We start from the raw sequence: 17429 nt of genomic DNA, 5'->3' as shown, positions 1-17429 counted from the left end.
TGATCTCTGTATATATGTTTGTCCTCCTCCACTAGACTGTGAACTCTGAAGGACAGGAATTATCTCTACTGCCTGACACATAGTAGGTGCTTTTAGTTCTACAATAGAAGAATATCACTTATATTTGATTGTTTCCTCACTAAACTCTGATCTTCATAAGGTTAAAGAATACATCTGGTTTTATGCACCGTTAAGCTGCTAGTGCCTAACAATGCTTGGTTTTCAATAAATATTTTTGAATGAATGAATGAATAATTTTATAAGTAATCACCTCTATTTCCTATGACTCTGAGTCACATTCCGAGAAAAAGCAGCTTCTTGACATCCTTTTCCTTGTAATGATTTAGTTTATTAAATTATTTCTTGTATTTATCCTCCTATTGCAAACTGCTAGCGATTCTCCTTTCAACCCCCCCTCAACTGCCACAATGTCATAAATCAGGGGGACGTAGAGATGAAGTGAACAGATTAGCCTCCAATTTACAAGTTTGCTTTTCCCTGGGATAATTGTAGTCACACGTTCCTCGGTGTGACCCTATCACGACAAAATCTCGAGTGGATTGATTACGTATGATTATGACTAATTAAAGATGTAGGATAACGGAAGAGTTAAACCAGTATTTGCTAGGCAAGGTTGTGATCTTTTTTTAAAAATATAGTCTTTCATTAGTGAAACAAGGAAAATATGTTCCTAATTACATTCCAAGCGGTTTGCTTGGATTGACAGTCCCACGGACAAAGGAGGGTACAAAACGCTCCTTCCGACCGGCGTTTACAGCCAGAGCCTGTGCCCCCGCCCGTGGGCGGGGCCACCGGAACCTCCCGGGACCAAAAGGAGGAGGGGGCGGGGTCGAGGGCGGGTCCAGGCCTCCAGGGGCGGGGCCGCAGCGGGCGAGGGGCAGGCTGGGAAGCGGCGCCATATTGGCGTCGGCCGCGCTGTATTGTCATAAATAGAGCCGGTTTTGTGGTGTTTTCACTACTCGGTTGGATGCCTCGGCCGTAGTAAGTGAGAAAGTGAGCGAGCAAGCGAGCTACAAGCGACCGGAGGAAAGTCGACAGGAGGAGAAAGGAAGAGCAAGAACTTGACTCCAGAGAGAACGATACTCGCCGGTGAGGGAGACGCAGGAAGCGATGAAAGAGATGTCTGCGTAAGTGGTGGGGGGCGGCGGTTGGGGGCGAAGCGGAGAAGAGTGGGTTTAGGGTGGTCGGCCCGGGACCGATGTCCGTTCCCTGCCCCTCGCGCCCTGCCTGGAGCTCGCCCGAGTAGTCTCCTTCCCCGTTCCTGGCCGGTCGGCAAGGGCACCTCCCTGCACCCGGAGGCTCACCTGGCCACCCCTGCACAGACTCGGGGACTCCTGGAGCCCCCATCTGCCCTCGCCTGTCCCGCCTCGGAGGACGCCCCCAGACAAGGGAGTGGCGGGAGAGGCGCGGGTGTCCGTGGGGAGAAATTGTCGGTCACTCTCTGCCCCCAGCACTGTCTGAGCTCGTCTCTGCTCCTGTCTGCATTGGCGCAAATACCATCCCCCTACCTCCCCCTCCTCCCTCCCGACCGGCTGTCTCCTGGTCTTCAGGAGTGAATGACCTATCCCAGCCCATGCGTTTCTTTTTAATAAAAGCTATGATCTTTTCGCCCTCCCCCGGCCTCCCCCACCGGCCCACAGTATATCTACCGGTCTATACCTCCTGCTCACACATTGATAAGTCAGAAACGGTTTTCGTGTTTGGCAAGATTTTGTTGTAGCCCCTAACATTTTGGTTTATTAGGAAATAATTTAGACAAAAATGCAGAGAATAACATAAGCATCAATTGTGTAGTCAACATCCATCTCTCCCAAAGCATAACATCCTATATGTGTGTGGGGGTGTGTGTACACATACATATCTCTATTTAAAAGAAATCAAGCATTACAGATATGTCTTAAAGATTCTCTTACCTCCTATTATTCCATTCACCACCCTCCCCAGAGTTCCTCACAGTCCTGAACTTGATGTTTATTGCTGCGTTCCTAAAAATACTATTACAACATATGTAAGTGTCCATAATAACGGGCATTGTTTTACTTCTTTTTAAGCTTTTTATAACTAGTATCGGACGTCATTTGGCAACTTCTTTAGGCAACATAGTATCTTTGAACTTTGTCCATGTTAATATTTTCAACTCTTATTAATTCATAATAATTACTGTATTGTATTCCATTGTAGGGATACACCCTATTTTAGTCCTTTTCCTGTTAGTGATTATTTGAGGTTGTTTCTAAGTTTTTAATGTTACAGTGTGGCAGTGAACATTCTTGTACATGTTTCCTTGTACACTTGTACTAGAATTTATCTAGGGTGTTTACTTATAAGTGAAATTGATGAGTTGAAGGGAATGTGGGATTCTTTTGCTTGGCTTCCCCCCCACCCATGAGGGAGGTTCAGAACCATAGATTTGGAATTTTAGTTCTAGTAGGGTAGGAAGCTTTGATAGCCAACTTTTTCAGCATACAGATAAGAAAGGGGGACCCAAGATCATAGTGTCAGAACAAAGGTATTTGTTCAAGGGAGAATGGAGTGGTGGAAAGATCTTGGGATTTGGAGTTCAGATTCTGGCTCTTCCTATCCCTTGGATCTTGGGTATTTACCTATAAAATGGCATTTATTCGGCACCTACCTCTTAGGGTTGTTGTCAAAATTAATTGAATAATCACATATAATCAGTCTGTCCCATCCATTTACCATACATATTTAAACACACACAGACAATACCAAAATAGCTCTCTTAGAGGTAAAAAGCTAAATCTTTAAAAAGAAGTTACTTGAAGTAGCTAATTGAAATTTTGTTCCACAGGAAAATTAATAACAGAAAGAAATTAAAGTTGCTAGTATTGGTGTTTCCCTTTTGTTTCTTTGAATCATTTATGAAGATATATAGGCTATTTTATCTTCGGTTTGATTCTCCCTCCTTACCTAATGAAATCTTTAGCTAAAGAGCATGCCTTCCTCTGAGAACTTAGTGGCAATAAGTCAGTGTTTTGACCAGTTAAAATTCAAAAACAATCACTACTGTATTTTCGTGTTGTTGTTTACAGAGCTAATTTATTCATTTAGAAGACTGTTATCTTTTTTTTAAAGATTTTATTTATTAGAGAGAGAGAGAATGAGAGATGGAAAGCACGAGAGGGAAGAGGGTCAGAGGGAGAAGCAGACTCCCCACTGAGCAGGAAGCCCGATGCGGGACTTGATCCCGGGACTCCAGGATCATGACCTGAGCCGAAGGCAGTCGCTCAACCAACTGAGCCACCCAGGCGCCCCGACTGTTCTTTTATATTTTGAGATTACATTCTTACTTTTGTTGTTAAGGGTCCTGAACATCGAATGGTGAAGATAGATGGTAGGGTTAGTTGGTTATTGTGTACATTTATTTTTACTTTCTTAGGAAAATAAAAAGTTTTACCGACCCATGTTGGTCCCAAAATTTATTTTGAAATTACTGAAATCCAAACTCAGAAATTCGATTGTACTTTATTCAAGACTATAATTTTCTGATAGCTAGAATCTTTTGGAGGTTGGCTTGTATTGTGCCGATAAAAGTGTAAAGAATTTGATAGTTATTTAGTGTGAAAATGGTCTGGGTGCCAATCTAAATGTAGAGAACAATTAACTAGAGTCACAAAACGTTAGGACTATAAATTCTGATTTCAGCAAAGGATGTTAATGGAAGTTTCTCAAGGACAAATCTAGTTGTGATTTCTTTTTAAACGCCAGGATATTTCACAAGGACCTTCTAATGGGATGTTTTTGTTTCTTTCCTGAGGGGGGAAAACATTGTTCTTACTCAGAGCTTTCTTTCAAGTGGCTGACTGCTTTTCAAAGATTGAATATAGATGGTACTTGACTTAAGTCCGCAGGGTGTAGTGGAGGTGGCTCTGGCCCAGCTCCCATTCAGGCTTTTTGCATTTGAGCTAAGTGGTGCTGGCACAGTTGTCCTGATGCCAACACATGCTGCTTTTGGCTTGAAAAGACATCCTAACCATGAAAGCTGGAGGCAGTATGAATAGCCCTTCATCAAAATAAACACAAAATACCCTTCCCCCCCTCCAAAAAGTGCCTGCCCCAACCAAAGTACTAAGTAAACTTTTAAGGTAGCTAAATTAATGAGTGGATTGAGAGATTAAATATATCAGTATGATATGATACTTTAAATTTTTTCTGCTGTTTCATTTTTCTTGAACAGAAACACCATGCTGGACAGCCAGCGTCAACAAAAGCATTATGGAATCACTTCTCCAATTAGTTTGGCATGTCCTAAAGAAATTGATCATATTTACACACAGAAATTAATTGATGCCATGAAACCCTTTGGAGTATTTGAAGATGAGGAAGAATTGAACCACAGGTATGTCATTTAAAAATGCAAAATATTTTACAGTATGTTATTTAATCATTAATTATGCAAATATAAAGTACCTCCCATGCCCCTGCCTAGGGATACAAAAAATGACAAAATGAAGAGAAATTTTGGCCCTCATGGAGCTTATATTTTAGGTGGAGATTAGGGGAAGAGACTAACAATTAGCCAGATAAATAAAATAAATACAATGTTACAGATGGCAAATGCTGCTGAGAAAAATGAAGCTGGAAGTGGAGGTTATCTGGAAGGCGTTATTGACATTTGAGTGGAATTTTCTTTTTTTTTTTTTAAGATTTTATTTATTTATTTGACAGAGAACAGTAAGAGAGGGAACACAAGCAGGGAGAGTGGGAGAGGGAGAAGCAGGCTTCCCGCCGAGCAGGGAGCCCGATGCAGGGCTTGATCCCAGTACCCTGGGATCGTGACTTGAGCCAAAGGCAGATGCTCAACGACTGAGCGAAATTTTCAAAGTGAGAGAGGGAACTATGTAGATATTTGAGGGAAGAGCATTCTAGGCAGAAGGTTTGAGGTGGGAGTGTACCTGGTATATTTAAGGAATTACACAGTAAGTAACCTGAGTGTCCAGAGCAGAGTGATTAAGCAGGTGAATATGAGCTTAAAGAACATGAGGTGGGAAGTTGCTTGGAGAGCTAGGTCACTTAGGACCTTTAAGTCACTATAAAAGTTCTGGCTTTTACTCTGAGTCAAATTGGAAGCCATTAGGTTTTTGAGCAGAAGATTGACATGATTTACTCATGTTTTAACATAATCACTCTGGCTGCTATATTGAGAATAGCCTGAAGAGGGATCAAGGGCACAAGTCAGGAGACTGGTTAGGAGGCTATTATAAAGATCCAGGGAGGAAAGGATGGGGGTGTTGAACTAAGGGGGATGTTAGTGGAGGTGATAAGAAGTAGAGTTGTGGATATATTTTAAAGGTAGTGTTGTTTAATGACTGGAATATGTGTGAGAGAGAGAGAGGTTAAGGATGATGCCAAGGTTTTGGGTCTTAGCACCTCAAAGGATGGAATTCCATTACCCAGAGAAGGCTGAGGGAGAAGCAAGTTTGGATATCTCAGGAATTTCATTTTTTATATGTTATCCTTGAGATGTCTAAACTCTACTTTTCTTCTCTCTCTTTTTTTTAATGTGGATTTACATATGCTATTGGTTGAAAGTTTGGTTTAATATCAAACTGCTGTTATTAAGTGATACTATTTCATAAAAATTAGCCAATATTTAATTTACCCATTTTAATTATCCAAAGATCTATGACTGTAGGTGAGAGAATGCTAACCTCTACCACCACATTGAATTGATTTTATTCCATAGTAAGGCCAAGAAAGTTGACAATTCAGTTGGCCTCTGCAGACTTACTGAAGGTAATTTTGATTTTTTTATTAGGCTTTTTGAACTTTGAGAATAGCTCAAAGACCAAAATACTATCATCACATTTATCATTTCTTTGGAACTCTTAGGGACCTAAGAATGTCAAAGAGATGTGCCATGTATCAATAGATGTGACAGCATTAGCCCATGTATAATGTGCTTTTACTCTTAACACCAACATAAAGGTTCTGCCTATATGTTTAACTACTTTTTTAAATACTGTTTTTGGGTTTTCTTAGTTTTAATCTAAAGGATTTTTTTTTTTATTATAGACTCGTTGTTCTTGGTAAATTGAACAATTTAGTAAAAGAATGGATTTCTGATGTCAGTGAGAGTAAGGTAAGGCTCTAAACTACATTGAATTCAGTTTCATTATGTCCTCTTCATTAGTCCTGGTAATAGGATGCAGGAGTTGAGAATAATCTGTAATAGGCTTTTGGTATACTTGGTAATGAATTGGTCTAGACAGTTGAGTCTCTAAATAATGATAATGAGATAAATGAGAATTTACCCCAGTATCTAGCTACAATTCTACATAGATTTCCTGCTTGAATTATATGTAGTTTACCAAAATTTAAATATCAAGGGATTTTACTTTAAAAGCCAGATTTCAGACATCTTGTGAAATACCAGATCTGGCAACATTGGGCCTACCTTTGCGCAAGGCAGGAAGAGGCTTGAATGGATTTGGGCTCCTGCTCTCCATTGCCTTGTGGCCCCACCAATGCCTGCTCTCTCTCTGACACAGCACCTGTCATTTATCAGTTTCTGTGTTTCTTATGTATACCTTACATTTGCATACTTTCCTGACCCCTGAGACATAGGAGTTTGCAAATCCTAATTTATAATTATGCAACTTTTTTCCCCTCCAGTACCTTAACTATTTTTCTTCTAAAAAAAGTTACATTTTTCTTGCTTAGAGTATTTTGAATGTAATTGAATTTTCATATGTCTGAGAATCATCACTGAATATTATTTTACTGGCTGTACTAAATTGAAGTAGGGTGTGTGCAAGTGGGTGACACTATTTGCCCCTTCCCTGAGTGGCCCAAACTGTTGTATTTTAAGTTTTTGTTTGGTTTTTATAATTTTTATAGTTTTCCTGTCTTTCCCTTAACAATTAGCTGGAAGTTAATATATTACAGCAGTCAGTGTGTCTCTCTGTAAACTCTTTCTGATCTTAATCTGCCTGGATTTAGAAATTAGATAAGCATCTGTTAGAATTCTTTCTATTGTAAATTTTAGTATTTCTTTCTGTACCTATGGTACATGTTTAAAATTGTTTTGTGTTTTTTTTTTTCCAACAATGGACTCAGAATAAGGTCATGGGACTCTGCTAAGTCTGCAGTCATTGGGTTTAAATAAATGGTCTTTATGTTGTTTACTTTTGCTGCCAAACAGCTATCTGACTCATTTCTGAACTCTCAGGGTTATCAGTAGTTGAGATTTTCAGATAAGTTGAATTCTGAGCAGGTGAAATGCTAGTCATGAGTAACAAAAAAAAATTCATGTTTGTTTTTCTGCTACTAGGTGATCAGCTCCATAAGAAAAAGACCTATCTTGGTCACCTACATAATCTCAGGACAGAGCTCAGGCATTAAATAAATGTTAAAGGAATCTGTTGTCCCTCTCTGATCAGCCCATAATTATAATGGGTGTGCAAACCAAATACTCAGCTTGCTAGAATTATTTTAAAATCATAGTTACAAGCTTTGACTTACTGTGTGGTGTTTATGTCAAATATTGTGGTTGTGCCAAGTTCTTTGCTTCCATCCCTATTATAGAATGCATTTGAGATAAATCAAGTATTATTATTCACAAAAGAGGCTATATTTGTTGAGAGATGTACCTAATTTTCTTCAAAGTTTCTTCACAGTTAACAGAAAAATCCAATAGTATTCTGTTTCAAGGTCAAAGTTTTTTTTGTTTTTTGCTTTTATTAAATTGCTTTTTCTCCTATTTTACTCACATTAATACTTTAATCTGCAAAAAGCAATCACTGGTTTACATTTAATTTCTAGGCATAAAAATTAAAGACTTTGCCATAATTTGGATTTCTTTTTTTAAGCAAAGTGAATAAAATAGCTCATTATAAAAATTTTTTAATTGGTTTTGACATCTTCCACTGCGTGGATAAAGCGATTTTTTTTTTCATTTTCTGTATCAACTATTCCTTTTATTTATGCATATTTTAGTTCGGAAAATATCAGAAGAATTTGAGTTAGATCAAAGATCATTTGACTATTCCACATACAATTGCGATATTTAAGCTATAAACCATCTAGAACTCAAACAGATCATTTTAGTTAAATAGTGTGGTTTGTGATGAAAATATTTTACTCTGGTGTATCACTTTCTCATAAATCATGCAAGAATCTAGCTTTTCAAAGTAGGAAAGTAAACTAAAATAGAAAGTAGGAAGGTAAACCAAAAGATCCTATCTTCTCTATCCTTTTGATTCATATTAAATTTACAGACTTCTTTCTAGCTCTAAAATCATGTGTGGTAATCTTAAACATTAATATCCATTAAACAGAGGAAGTAACAAACATAATATCCTGTTGTATAGATAATTTCATTCAAGTTAATCAAGGGATATTATTCTTTGAAACTTGCACTGGGCATTATTAAAAAAATAGAAATAGTAGACACAGTTCTCATTTTCAAGGAATTTAAATATAGTTGAAGAGATAAGACATGTATTCAGGGAAAAAAGTCAGTAATAAATGTAGTATAAAAGAGGTTAAAGATAATAGTGGAGGAGCACAGAGGGGAAAGAGCTTGTTATGCAATGGGGGATCATCAGAGAAGGCTTCATGAAAAAGGTGGAACTTGAACTTTGAAAAAACCGGTGGTATTCAGATACCCAGAGAGGATGGGCAAGCATTTGAGATAGGGAGAATGGCAAGTGCGGTGGAAAGGAGACTGGATTATGTAACATGTTGGCAGTTGGAGCTTCAGAAGCGAAGATGAGGAGACGAGACAAGGCAAGAAAGATCCATGAGAGCATATTGTGGAGATTCTCAGGATCCATGGATCCTTACCTTAGTAGTCAGAGAAGAATAATGCATTAGCAAGTTTTGAGCAGAAGAGTTATATAATAGAGTAAGAACATCAAGTGAATTTTGTACAAAATGGAATAGGAGAAAATAAGGTCAAGAAGGTAGCTTAAGATTCTATTAAAGCGTAGACTTAAGGGCATAGTAGTTGAATAGAAAGGAGGTAACATGTGAGGGATATAAGCTAAGATTTGGTAAGCCAAGAAGAATACAACTACAGGTATAGGTATTAAGGAAAATGAGGAACAGAAAGAAATCAGAAGGGATACCTGGTTTATCATAGGAAGAATATTTTGTTTTAAGCATGAATGTTGGAGTGGATCAAAATGTCTGAGTGAAAATACCTGATGGCAAGTTGGAATTGGCTCCAGAGAGAGGTAAAGGGTAGCCTTATAATTCTGGTACAGTCTAAAAAATTTCATTAAAGATGTTAGATTACCTCTCATAAGGAGGTCATGTCAGGATGACCACTTTCTTAGAGAAAGGTTGCAGAAATTCAATCAAGAAATTAAGCATATTTGTCACAAAAAATAATGGGGAAGTGGAATGAGTTAAGTGTATGATACTATAGAGAACTGAAAGTGCATTAGTTTGGTAGTTAAGAGTTCCTTGGTGACTTCAGAATGATATAGCCAAAGACACGGATGAGTAGGGTCAAGTGATAAAAAATGTTTTTCTTAAGAGAGATGTGTCCATGTACAGTAGGCTTGAATTTGTTTTCTCTTTACTCTGGGAATATTCTCATTACTTCAAGGTGCAGCCCAAAGAGCTCTGAAGTATTTCACAAATCTCAATTTCCCAAAGTTGACAAATACAGTATATATCAGTAGTATTTAGGCAATTTTTATGCTAAATAATTTCAACAATTGAATGTCATTTGTTTAATTTAATTTAATTTAATTTTAGAATCTCCCACCTTCTGTTGTGGCTACTGTTGGTGGTAAAATTTTCACGTTTGGCTCCTATAGGCTTGGAGTACACACGAAAGGTAACTGCTTTTCTGTGTTCTGATAAGAACTTTCAATAACAAGCTCTTAATTGTTATTCATAATTAGAAGTACAGAAGAAAAAAATACCCATTATCTCACTACTCAGAGCTAATCATTGTTAACATTTTCCTTTATTCATCGTACACATTTTCTTCTGTACATAATGTTTTTATATGTTTTAACAAAAATGTAATACATACTTAATATAGTCTTACTTAGAAATACTTTGATTTGCAGGAGCTGACATTGATGCACTTTGTGTAGCTCCAAGACATGTGGAGAGGTCTGATTTTTTTCAGTCTTTTTTTGAAAAATTGAAACATCAAGATGGCATTAGAAACTTAAGAGTAAGTATCCTCTGGTATGTAATATTTTGAACCCGTTAACAAAAGCTTGGGCTTATGATTGTTGAAATATTTCTTAAGAAGTTGCTGTATCTTATTAAAATAACAGATGGTTAAGAACATGGGCTTTATAGTTAATACAGATCTGGGTTTGAATCTAGAATCTACCACATATTAGCTCTTAGATTTTAAGTTACCTATTTTCTTTGAGCCTAGTTTCCTCAAAGCTGTAAGATGGAGATGTAGTGATAACTTTTTATAAGGTTTTTCTGAGGATCAATGAGATAATTGACATAAACATTGACTATAATATTTGATAAGTGGTTGATGCATATCAAATGATAGCTGTTAATATGTCTAAGATTCAATTAGTCATTCTCTTTGGGCATATCTAGCCATTCATTCAGCAAATGAAATTTCAGCACCAGTGATCTGTCAGATACTGTTCTTAGTTCCACAAATACAATAGTGAACAAGACATAGTTTATGGGAGGGAGGGATTAGGAGAACTAAACAAACATAGCTTTAATGCAATCTGAAGTGCTAGGGTAAGATGAAGTTGAAAGGATCTGCATTATTTGGGCATCTGGGAATGGAGAAGGAGGTTAAGAATTTGTTAGGTTGGGGGAGTAAGGAAAGCTCAGAAAGATGACATTTCTACTAAGTCCAAATTACATTGATTGTATTTTTTTAATGGATTAATCACGAGCTCTGATTATATTTTAATTTCCAATACTAGAGCTCTTTGTAAATAATCAGTTTTCAATTTAATCTCAACAAATAGTAAGTACCCAGGTAATAGCAGTTCTGCCTGCCAGTTTCTGATATTTTTAGGAGGATAATAAATTAGATAACCACTGTCATGACATTTTCTGTATCTTAACACAATCACAGAGTAGAAGCACTTATTTGGAATGTGAGACCAAGAACATTTTCACTTTTTAGCAAAGGTATTCACATTATTTGCAGTTAGGAAGGATAGAGAAAGGATTATACCTTTAAGGTATTATTTAGGGACGCCTGGGTGGCTCAGTCAGTTAACCGTCTGCATTCAGCTCGGTCATGATCCCAGGGTCCTGGGATGGAGTACCGCATCGGGCTCCTTGCTCAGCAGGAGGTCTGCTTCTCCCTGTGCCTGCTCTGCTTGCCGCTCCCCCTGCTTGTGCTCTCTCTCTGACAAATAAATAAATAAAATCTTTTTAAAAAATAAATAAATAAAGGATTATTTATATGTTCTAATTCTTGTCCTCTTTTGTAGGCTGTAGAAGATGCCTTTGTACCTGTTATAAAATTTGAATTTGATGGAATTGAAGTAAGTGTTTAATATTTTTTCTGACTTTGCAACTGAATTAATACATAGGGCTTTTTTCAGTTTTGTTTTTTTTTTAAATCAGACTGACAAAGACACATATTTTAAAGAATCAAATAGTTTTTAAATAGTTCCTCACCTTTCTTTCTCCTATATCTATTGACTTCTCCCTGTGGAAAATGAACCAACTTCCATCCCTACCCCATGATTTTTATATACACCCTTCTTATTCCTATAATCTAAAATAATTATGTTATCATTTTGATTGGAGCAATATTCAGTGTTTACATTATTATGATCTGATAAAGTTCAAAACTGAGCACAAAGTATACTAAATTATCATTCTTTGTGGCATTTTGTTTCTTGGGAGTTAATAATTGTTTTGCATTTTGTTTGCTTGGTTTTTATACTTAACACTAATTCAAAGTCAGTCTTTGCTAGCTGTCTGAATCTCCTCTAAATAGATTTAGATTTCTCGGGTGTTCTGTCATTATCATCTTAAAAAAATACGTGAGTCTTCTCACATGTTGGATTCCACACCGATTGCTCTCCATGAAGGATAACCAGCTGGCATCCTGGATCTTTCTTTACTATCATCCTGGGATTTCTCTTCTTTTTTGACTTACTGTCACTCATGCACTAGCTTCCTGAGAAAGAGCACATATTTTTGAGATCCTGCATGTTTAAAAATGTCTTTATTTGGTTCTCACACCAAAATAATAGTTTGGCTGAGTATAGAGTTCTAGGTGGGAAATGTAGCTCAGAATTTTGGGCTTTGCTTCATTGTCTTCTACCTTTCATGCTGTGTTGAAAATGTGATGCCATTTTGATTTCTCGTCCTTTGTGATCTGTTTTGTCTCTTTAGACACTTAATATGATCTTTTATTCCTAGGCTTCATAGTTGTAAAATTCATGGTAATGTACTTTGGTATGTGTCTTTTCAACCAAATATGCTAGGCACTCAGTAGTCCTCTTCCACTTTGGAAATTCCTGTCCTTGCATTCTTGGAAATTGTATTGAATTCTCTTGGATTTCCTGCCTTTGTTTTCTCTCTTTTTTCTGTATATTGGACCACCACATATTTATATTTTTCTTCTGCTTGTGGGGGTTTTCTCATCTTCCAAGCTTCCTATTGTTTTCCATTTCTGCTGTCATATTTTTAATTTCTAAGAATAACTTTGTTATTTTTCTAAGTGTTCCTTTCTATTTATGTATGTATTTATTTACAGCCTCCTGTCCTTCTTTCCTGTATACAATATTTTTTATCTCTGCTTTCTTAAATCTGCTAAGTCTGTTACCACTTATCCATCTGCTTCCATAGTTTTTGCTGTTGTCTCCTTTTAGTCCCTTCGTCCTAGTGGAATATGCCTTTAAAAACAAAACTAAAACTAAAAAAACAGAATGAATTGTTACTGATATTTTAGTGGGGTTTCAAGAGGGAGTGAATGTAAATGTGTGTTGGATCTGCCATCTTTATCTAGAAATTCATTCATAAGATTTTGATGTTCTTTTTAATGCTTGGCATATATGCTAAAAAATTAAAATGTTTTCCCTTAATTTGCAAATTTAATTACCCTCACAAAACTTGGCAATGATTTTCCCATGTGAGATTGTCTACATAAGCTTTTTTAAGTTTTGGTAGAACTTCCCAAACTAATAATTAGAACTATACTTTTGAGGTTGGGGTGGGGGGGGCGGAGAATGGACTAGAAGGAGAAAAAGTAATATTTTTCTCTTTTTTTGCATCTTTCCAAAGATTGATCTAGTCTTTGCAAGACTGGCAATTCAAACCATATCAGATAATTTAGATCTAAGAGACGACTCTCGACTGAGAAGCCTTGATATAAGGTGTATTCGCAGCCTAAATGGTAAGCTTCTAAAAAAAAATCTCAGATATCTGCTTGAAAACAATTAGACAAAGAGATCTTTTTTGCAGAACTATTAATGGACTTTTTAAGGGATTGGATTAACTCAGTTAAAAACGATGTGATTTTCTTTATATAGATAATCTGACCACATTTAGCATTTTAAAAGACATGCATTTATTTGAAACGTTTATGTTTGTAGTAATGGTGCGCGGACTTAATGGTCTCAGGACCCCTTTGCGCTCTAAAAATTTATTGAAGACCCCAAAGATCTTCCATTTATGTGGAATCTATCAATAGATTTTAGATTTTATGTGGAATATCTGTCAATATATACCATATTAGAAATAAAAACAAAATTTTAAAGTATTTATTTCAAAATAAGAAACCCATTCTAAGTGAATATAAATAGTTTTTGTGTGAGAATGGCATTTTTTTTTTGCATTTTTGCAAATCTCTTTGACTTAATGGGAGATAGCTAGATTCTCCTATCTGTTTTTTCAGTCAATTTCTTAGAATGTTTTGATTGAAGCACAGGAAGAATCTGACCTCTTAAAGATACATAATTGGAAAAGGGAGGAGAATTTTAATAGCTTTTTCAGAAAATTGTGGATATTCTTTGATAATACAGCAAAGCTTGACCAGTGACAATATCCTTTTTCTTTTCAACAGCTTTATTGAGGTATAATTACATGTCATAAAATTTGTTTTTAGGTGTACAATTCTGTAGTCTTTACCATATTCAGAGTTGTGCACCACAATCCAATTTTAGAACATGTTCATCATCTTCAAAAGATCCCTCTTACACATTTACAGTCATTCTCCTTTCCAACCCCCAGTCCTAGGCAGCCACTATTCTACCTTGTGTCTATAGATTTGCCTTTTCTGGACATTTCATATAAGTGAGATCATGCAATATGTGGTATTTTGTGTCTGGCTTTTTTCACTTAGCATAGTGTTTGTGAGGTTTGTCCATGTTTGTAGCATATATCAGAAGTTTGTTCCTTTTTATTGGTGAGTAAAAGTTTTTTTTTAAAGGTTAATTTGAATATCAGATCTAAAACCACATCAATTAACTTTTTATATTCTTACATTAAAATCTATGGGTCTGTCTTATTCTTTGAATGAATCTTTTACCTATACATGATTTTGTACTATCAAGGCTTAGTCATTTGGAAATTACTAGTTCACAAAGTTATTTGGATCTTCAAAATGTTAACACACATTTCATTATAAAATATCCAGGAAAATCACATTCATTAGTATCACCACCAATCTCATCAGAAAAGCCTTTACATATTGGAAAGCTCTCAGGCTTACAGTAGCAGATACTAGTTGTCCAAAATTCTAATTTTTACTGAAAGCTCAAATTTTATTATTGGTAACAAGTTTTGTCATTTGTTTTCCTTGAAATGAGGGACTCACTTTGTTCATTTTTTAGGATTCTTCTAAGTAAAAATGGTGTTCCTTAAAAAAAAACAGGTAGCTCAGGTTTCTTTAAACTTGCTCAAACATTGGATGGGCTCCTTTCCTGTTTTCTAACTTCAGATGTGTGGTGGTGAAGGTAATTGTTTAATAGTACAATTTGTTGTTAAAGCTTTGGTACTAGCAGTTTTTACCCAGCACTGCTTTTGCACCGTTAGTGCAAATGTTAACACAGTAAAGAGGCAAAGTTTTATTGTTATTATAAAAATAGGTTTGACAAACTTAAAAAAAAAAATAGGTTAACCTAGCATTCCCAAGGGTCCAAGACTGCACTTTGAGAACAAAACACTGGCTTATGGCATCTTTTGTTTTATCATTTCATTTTTATTGTACTTTCAGAGTACAACAGTAAATCCCAGTATTTGTGAAATAAGGTGTATGTTAAAGCAATAACAGTTTTATAAGTTGGGGACATTTGATTAACAGTAAAGATAAATGGTGAAGAAAGCTAAAGATACTCAGATCCATCTCTTATTTTAATATTGAATCACATTACCCATGCACTTTTTAATTCTTTAAAAGCAAAGTAATTTCTCATCTATGTGCTAAATTTCAAATACATAGAGAAAATGGCCCACATTTTATTATCTTTGATAGTTTTAGCATTTGAGAGCCTGGAAATTAGAAGGGTGTCTGAATTAACTAGATTTTGTTGCATAATGAAAAATGAATGCTTTATCTTTTTCAGGTTGTAGAGTTACTGATGAAATTTTGCATTTAGTGCCAAATAAAGAAACTTTTAGACTCACGCTAAGAGCAGTCAAATTATGGGCAAAACGTAAGTATCCCACATCTTTTAAGCTTGCATTATAAAATTACAATTTTCAGTTGCTAATGATAGGAGCACATATGGAAACTCCTGAGCCTATTAATTCTGTTGGGGATTGAGGTCCAGTAGATTTTGGAGAATCCTGTTTCTTTTTCAGGTACAGTGGTTATGGTGCTCTTACGTGTGACTCTACCTCCTTGTTCCTTGGTTGAAAACTAAAACCTCCTGACTTCCCATCTCAGGTTTTAGCCAAGCAGTCAGAATGAGTTAGAACTGGAAGAATGAAACCCTCCTTGTTCTTCACGTTCTCTGTGGGCAGCACCATCTTATTCATCTTTGTCTCCCCATTACCAGCAGCATGTAGTTTGTAGTAGGTATTCGGTAAATTTATTAAATGAAGAACCTACAGTGATAGTTTCAACTTTTTTATTTTTATGTTATGACACTTTTCTAATAAAGCCTGGAACTAATATATATACATAGCATATGGTTCATAAAAGGCCCAATCCTGAGCTGGCACAGATCATTTTCTATTATTTGTAACTACATTTAAGTAGTGCTATACTCCTGGCACCAGGTTTTACATAGTCTAAAACCATACTCTCCAATAAAACTTTTTGTGATGATGGAAATACTTCATATCTGTGCTATCCAAAAAGTAACCATGTGACTATTGAGCACTTGAAATGTGCAACCAGGGAACTGAATTTTAAAATTAAATTACAATTTAAAATTAAACAGTATCTCAGAGAAGTAAAAGCATATGTCCACACAAAAATTTGTACACAGGGTGCCTGGGTATCTCAGAAAGTTAAGCATCTGACTCTTGATTTGGCTCAGGTCATGATGTCTGGGTCCTGGAATCAAGCCCTGCTTTGGGCTCCACACTCAGGGGAAGTCTGCTTCTCTCCCTCTGCCCCACCCCCACTCTCAGACACTATCTCTCTCAAATAAATACATCTTCAGAAAAAAATTGTGCACAGATACTCATAGCATTCTCATAATCGTCAAAAAGTAGAGACAACCTTATGTTCATAAACTGATGATACATCCATAATATGGAATATTACTTGGCAATAAAAAGGACTGAAGTAAATTCTGTTTATATGAAATGTCCAACATAGGCAAATCTATAAAAGATAGAAGACTAGTGCTTGCCTAGGTCTGGGAGGATTGGGAACAAGTAGGAGGGGAGTGACGTTAAAGCTTTCTCTTTGGGGTGATGAAAGTGTTCCAGAATTGATTATGGTGGTGGTTACACAACTCGATGAATATACTAAAAGCCATGAATTTTTAACCTTTTACATGGATGAATCCTATGCTATATGAATGGTATCTCCATAAAGCTGTTACCAAAGAAAAAGCTACGTGACTTGTGGCTACCATATTGGAAGTACACATCTAAAAAGATATTAGGCAAGTAGGATTTGTCCTTGGGTTCAGTTACCTTGTATAGTCAGGATAAAGTAATTTGCAAGAAAGGGATATCAAGGGCGCCTGGGTGGCTCAGATGGTTAAGCGTCTGCCTTCGGCTCAGGTCATGATCCCAGGGTCCTGGGATCGAGTCCCGCATCAGGCTCCCTGCTCCTTGGGAGCCTGCTTCTCCCTCTGCTTCTCTCTCTCTCTCTCTCTCCCTCTGTCTCTCATGAATGAATAAATAAAATCTTTAAAAAAAAAAAAAAAAAAAAAGGATATCAATTTTTCTTTCCTTACAGATTGAATTAAATACCATGTCTTGTCAATTCTTAGATGCATATTTTACACATTGAACATATCTGAAATTGATATTTTGTATCTTTTTTTCTTGCTTGCTTAGTGGGACACAAA

General features: G+C 36.3%; 1 protein-coding gene across 2 annotated transcripts in view; it reads left to right on the top strand.

Annotated features, from left to right (window-relative positions):
- The first annotated feature begins 907 nt into the window (after positions 1 to 907).
- Positions 908 to 17429, top strand: part of PAPOLG (poly(A) polymerase gamma) — a 32368-nt gene continuing 15846 nt past the window's right edge. For both annotated transcript variants that reach the window (XM_028089709.2, XM_028089708.2), the window contains exons 1-8: positions 908 to 1148; positions 4217 to 4378; positions 6055 to 6121; positions 9748 to 9829; positions 10068 to 10177; positions 11433 to 11486; positions 13240 to 13351; positions 15522 to 15611. In XM_028089709.2, the coding sequence (XP_027945510.1) occupies positions 1132 to 1148; positions 4217 to 4378; positions 6055 to 6121; positions 9748 to 9829; positions 10068 to 10177; positions 11433 to 11486; positions 13240 to 13351; positions 15522 to 15611 (694 nt within the window). In that variant the 5' untranslated portion in view covers positions 908 to 1131. The remainder of the gene's footprint in view (positions 1149 to 4216; positions 4379 to 6054; positions 6122 to 9747; positions 9830 to 10067; positions 10178 to 11432; positions 11487 to 13239; positions 13352 to 15521; positions 15612 to 17429) is intronic.

Source organism: Eumetopias jubatus, unplaced genomic scaffold, assembly GCF_037043125.1.
Source record: "Eumetopias jubatus isolate StellerSeaLion01/CBP00866 unplaced genomic scaffold, mEumJub1_p1.0 scaffold_9, whole genome shotgun sequence".
NCBI lineage: Eukaryota > Metazoa > Chordata > Mammalia > Carnivora > Otariidae > Eumetopias > Eumetopias jubatus.
Note: the sequence above shows the minus strand (reverse complement) of the source record. Positions and strands in the feature narration are given on the sequence as shown.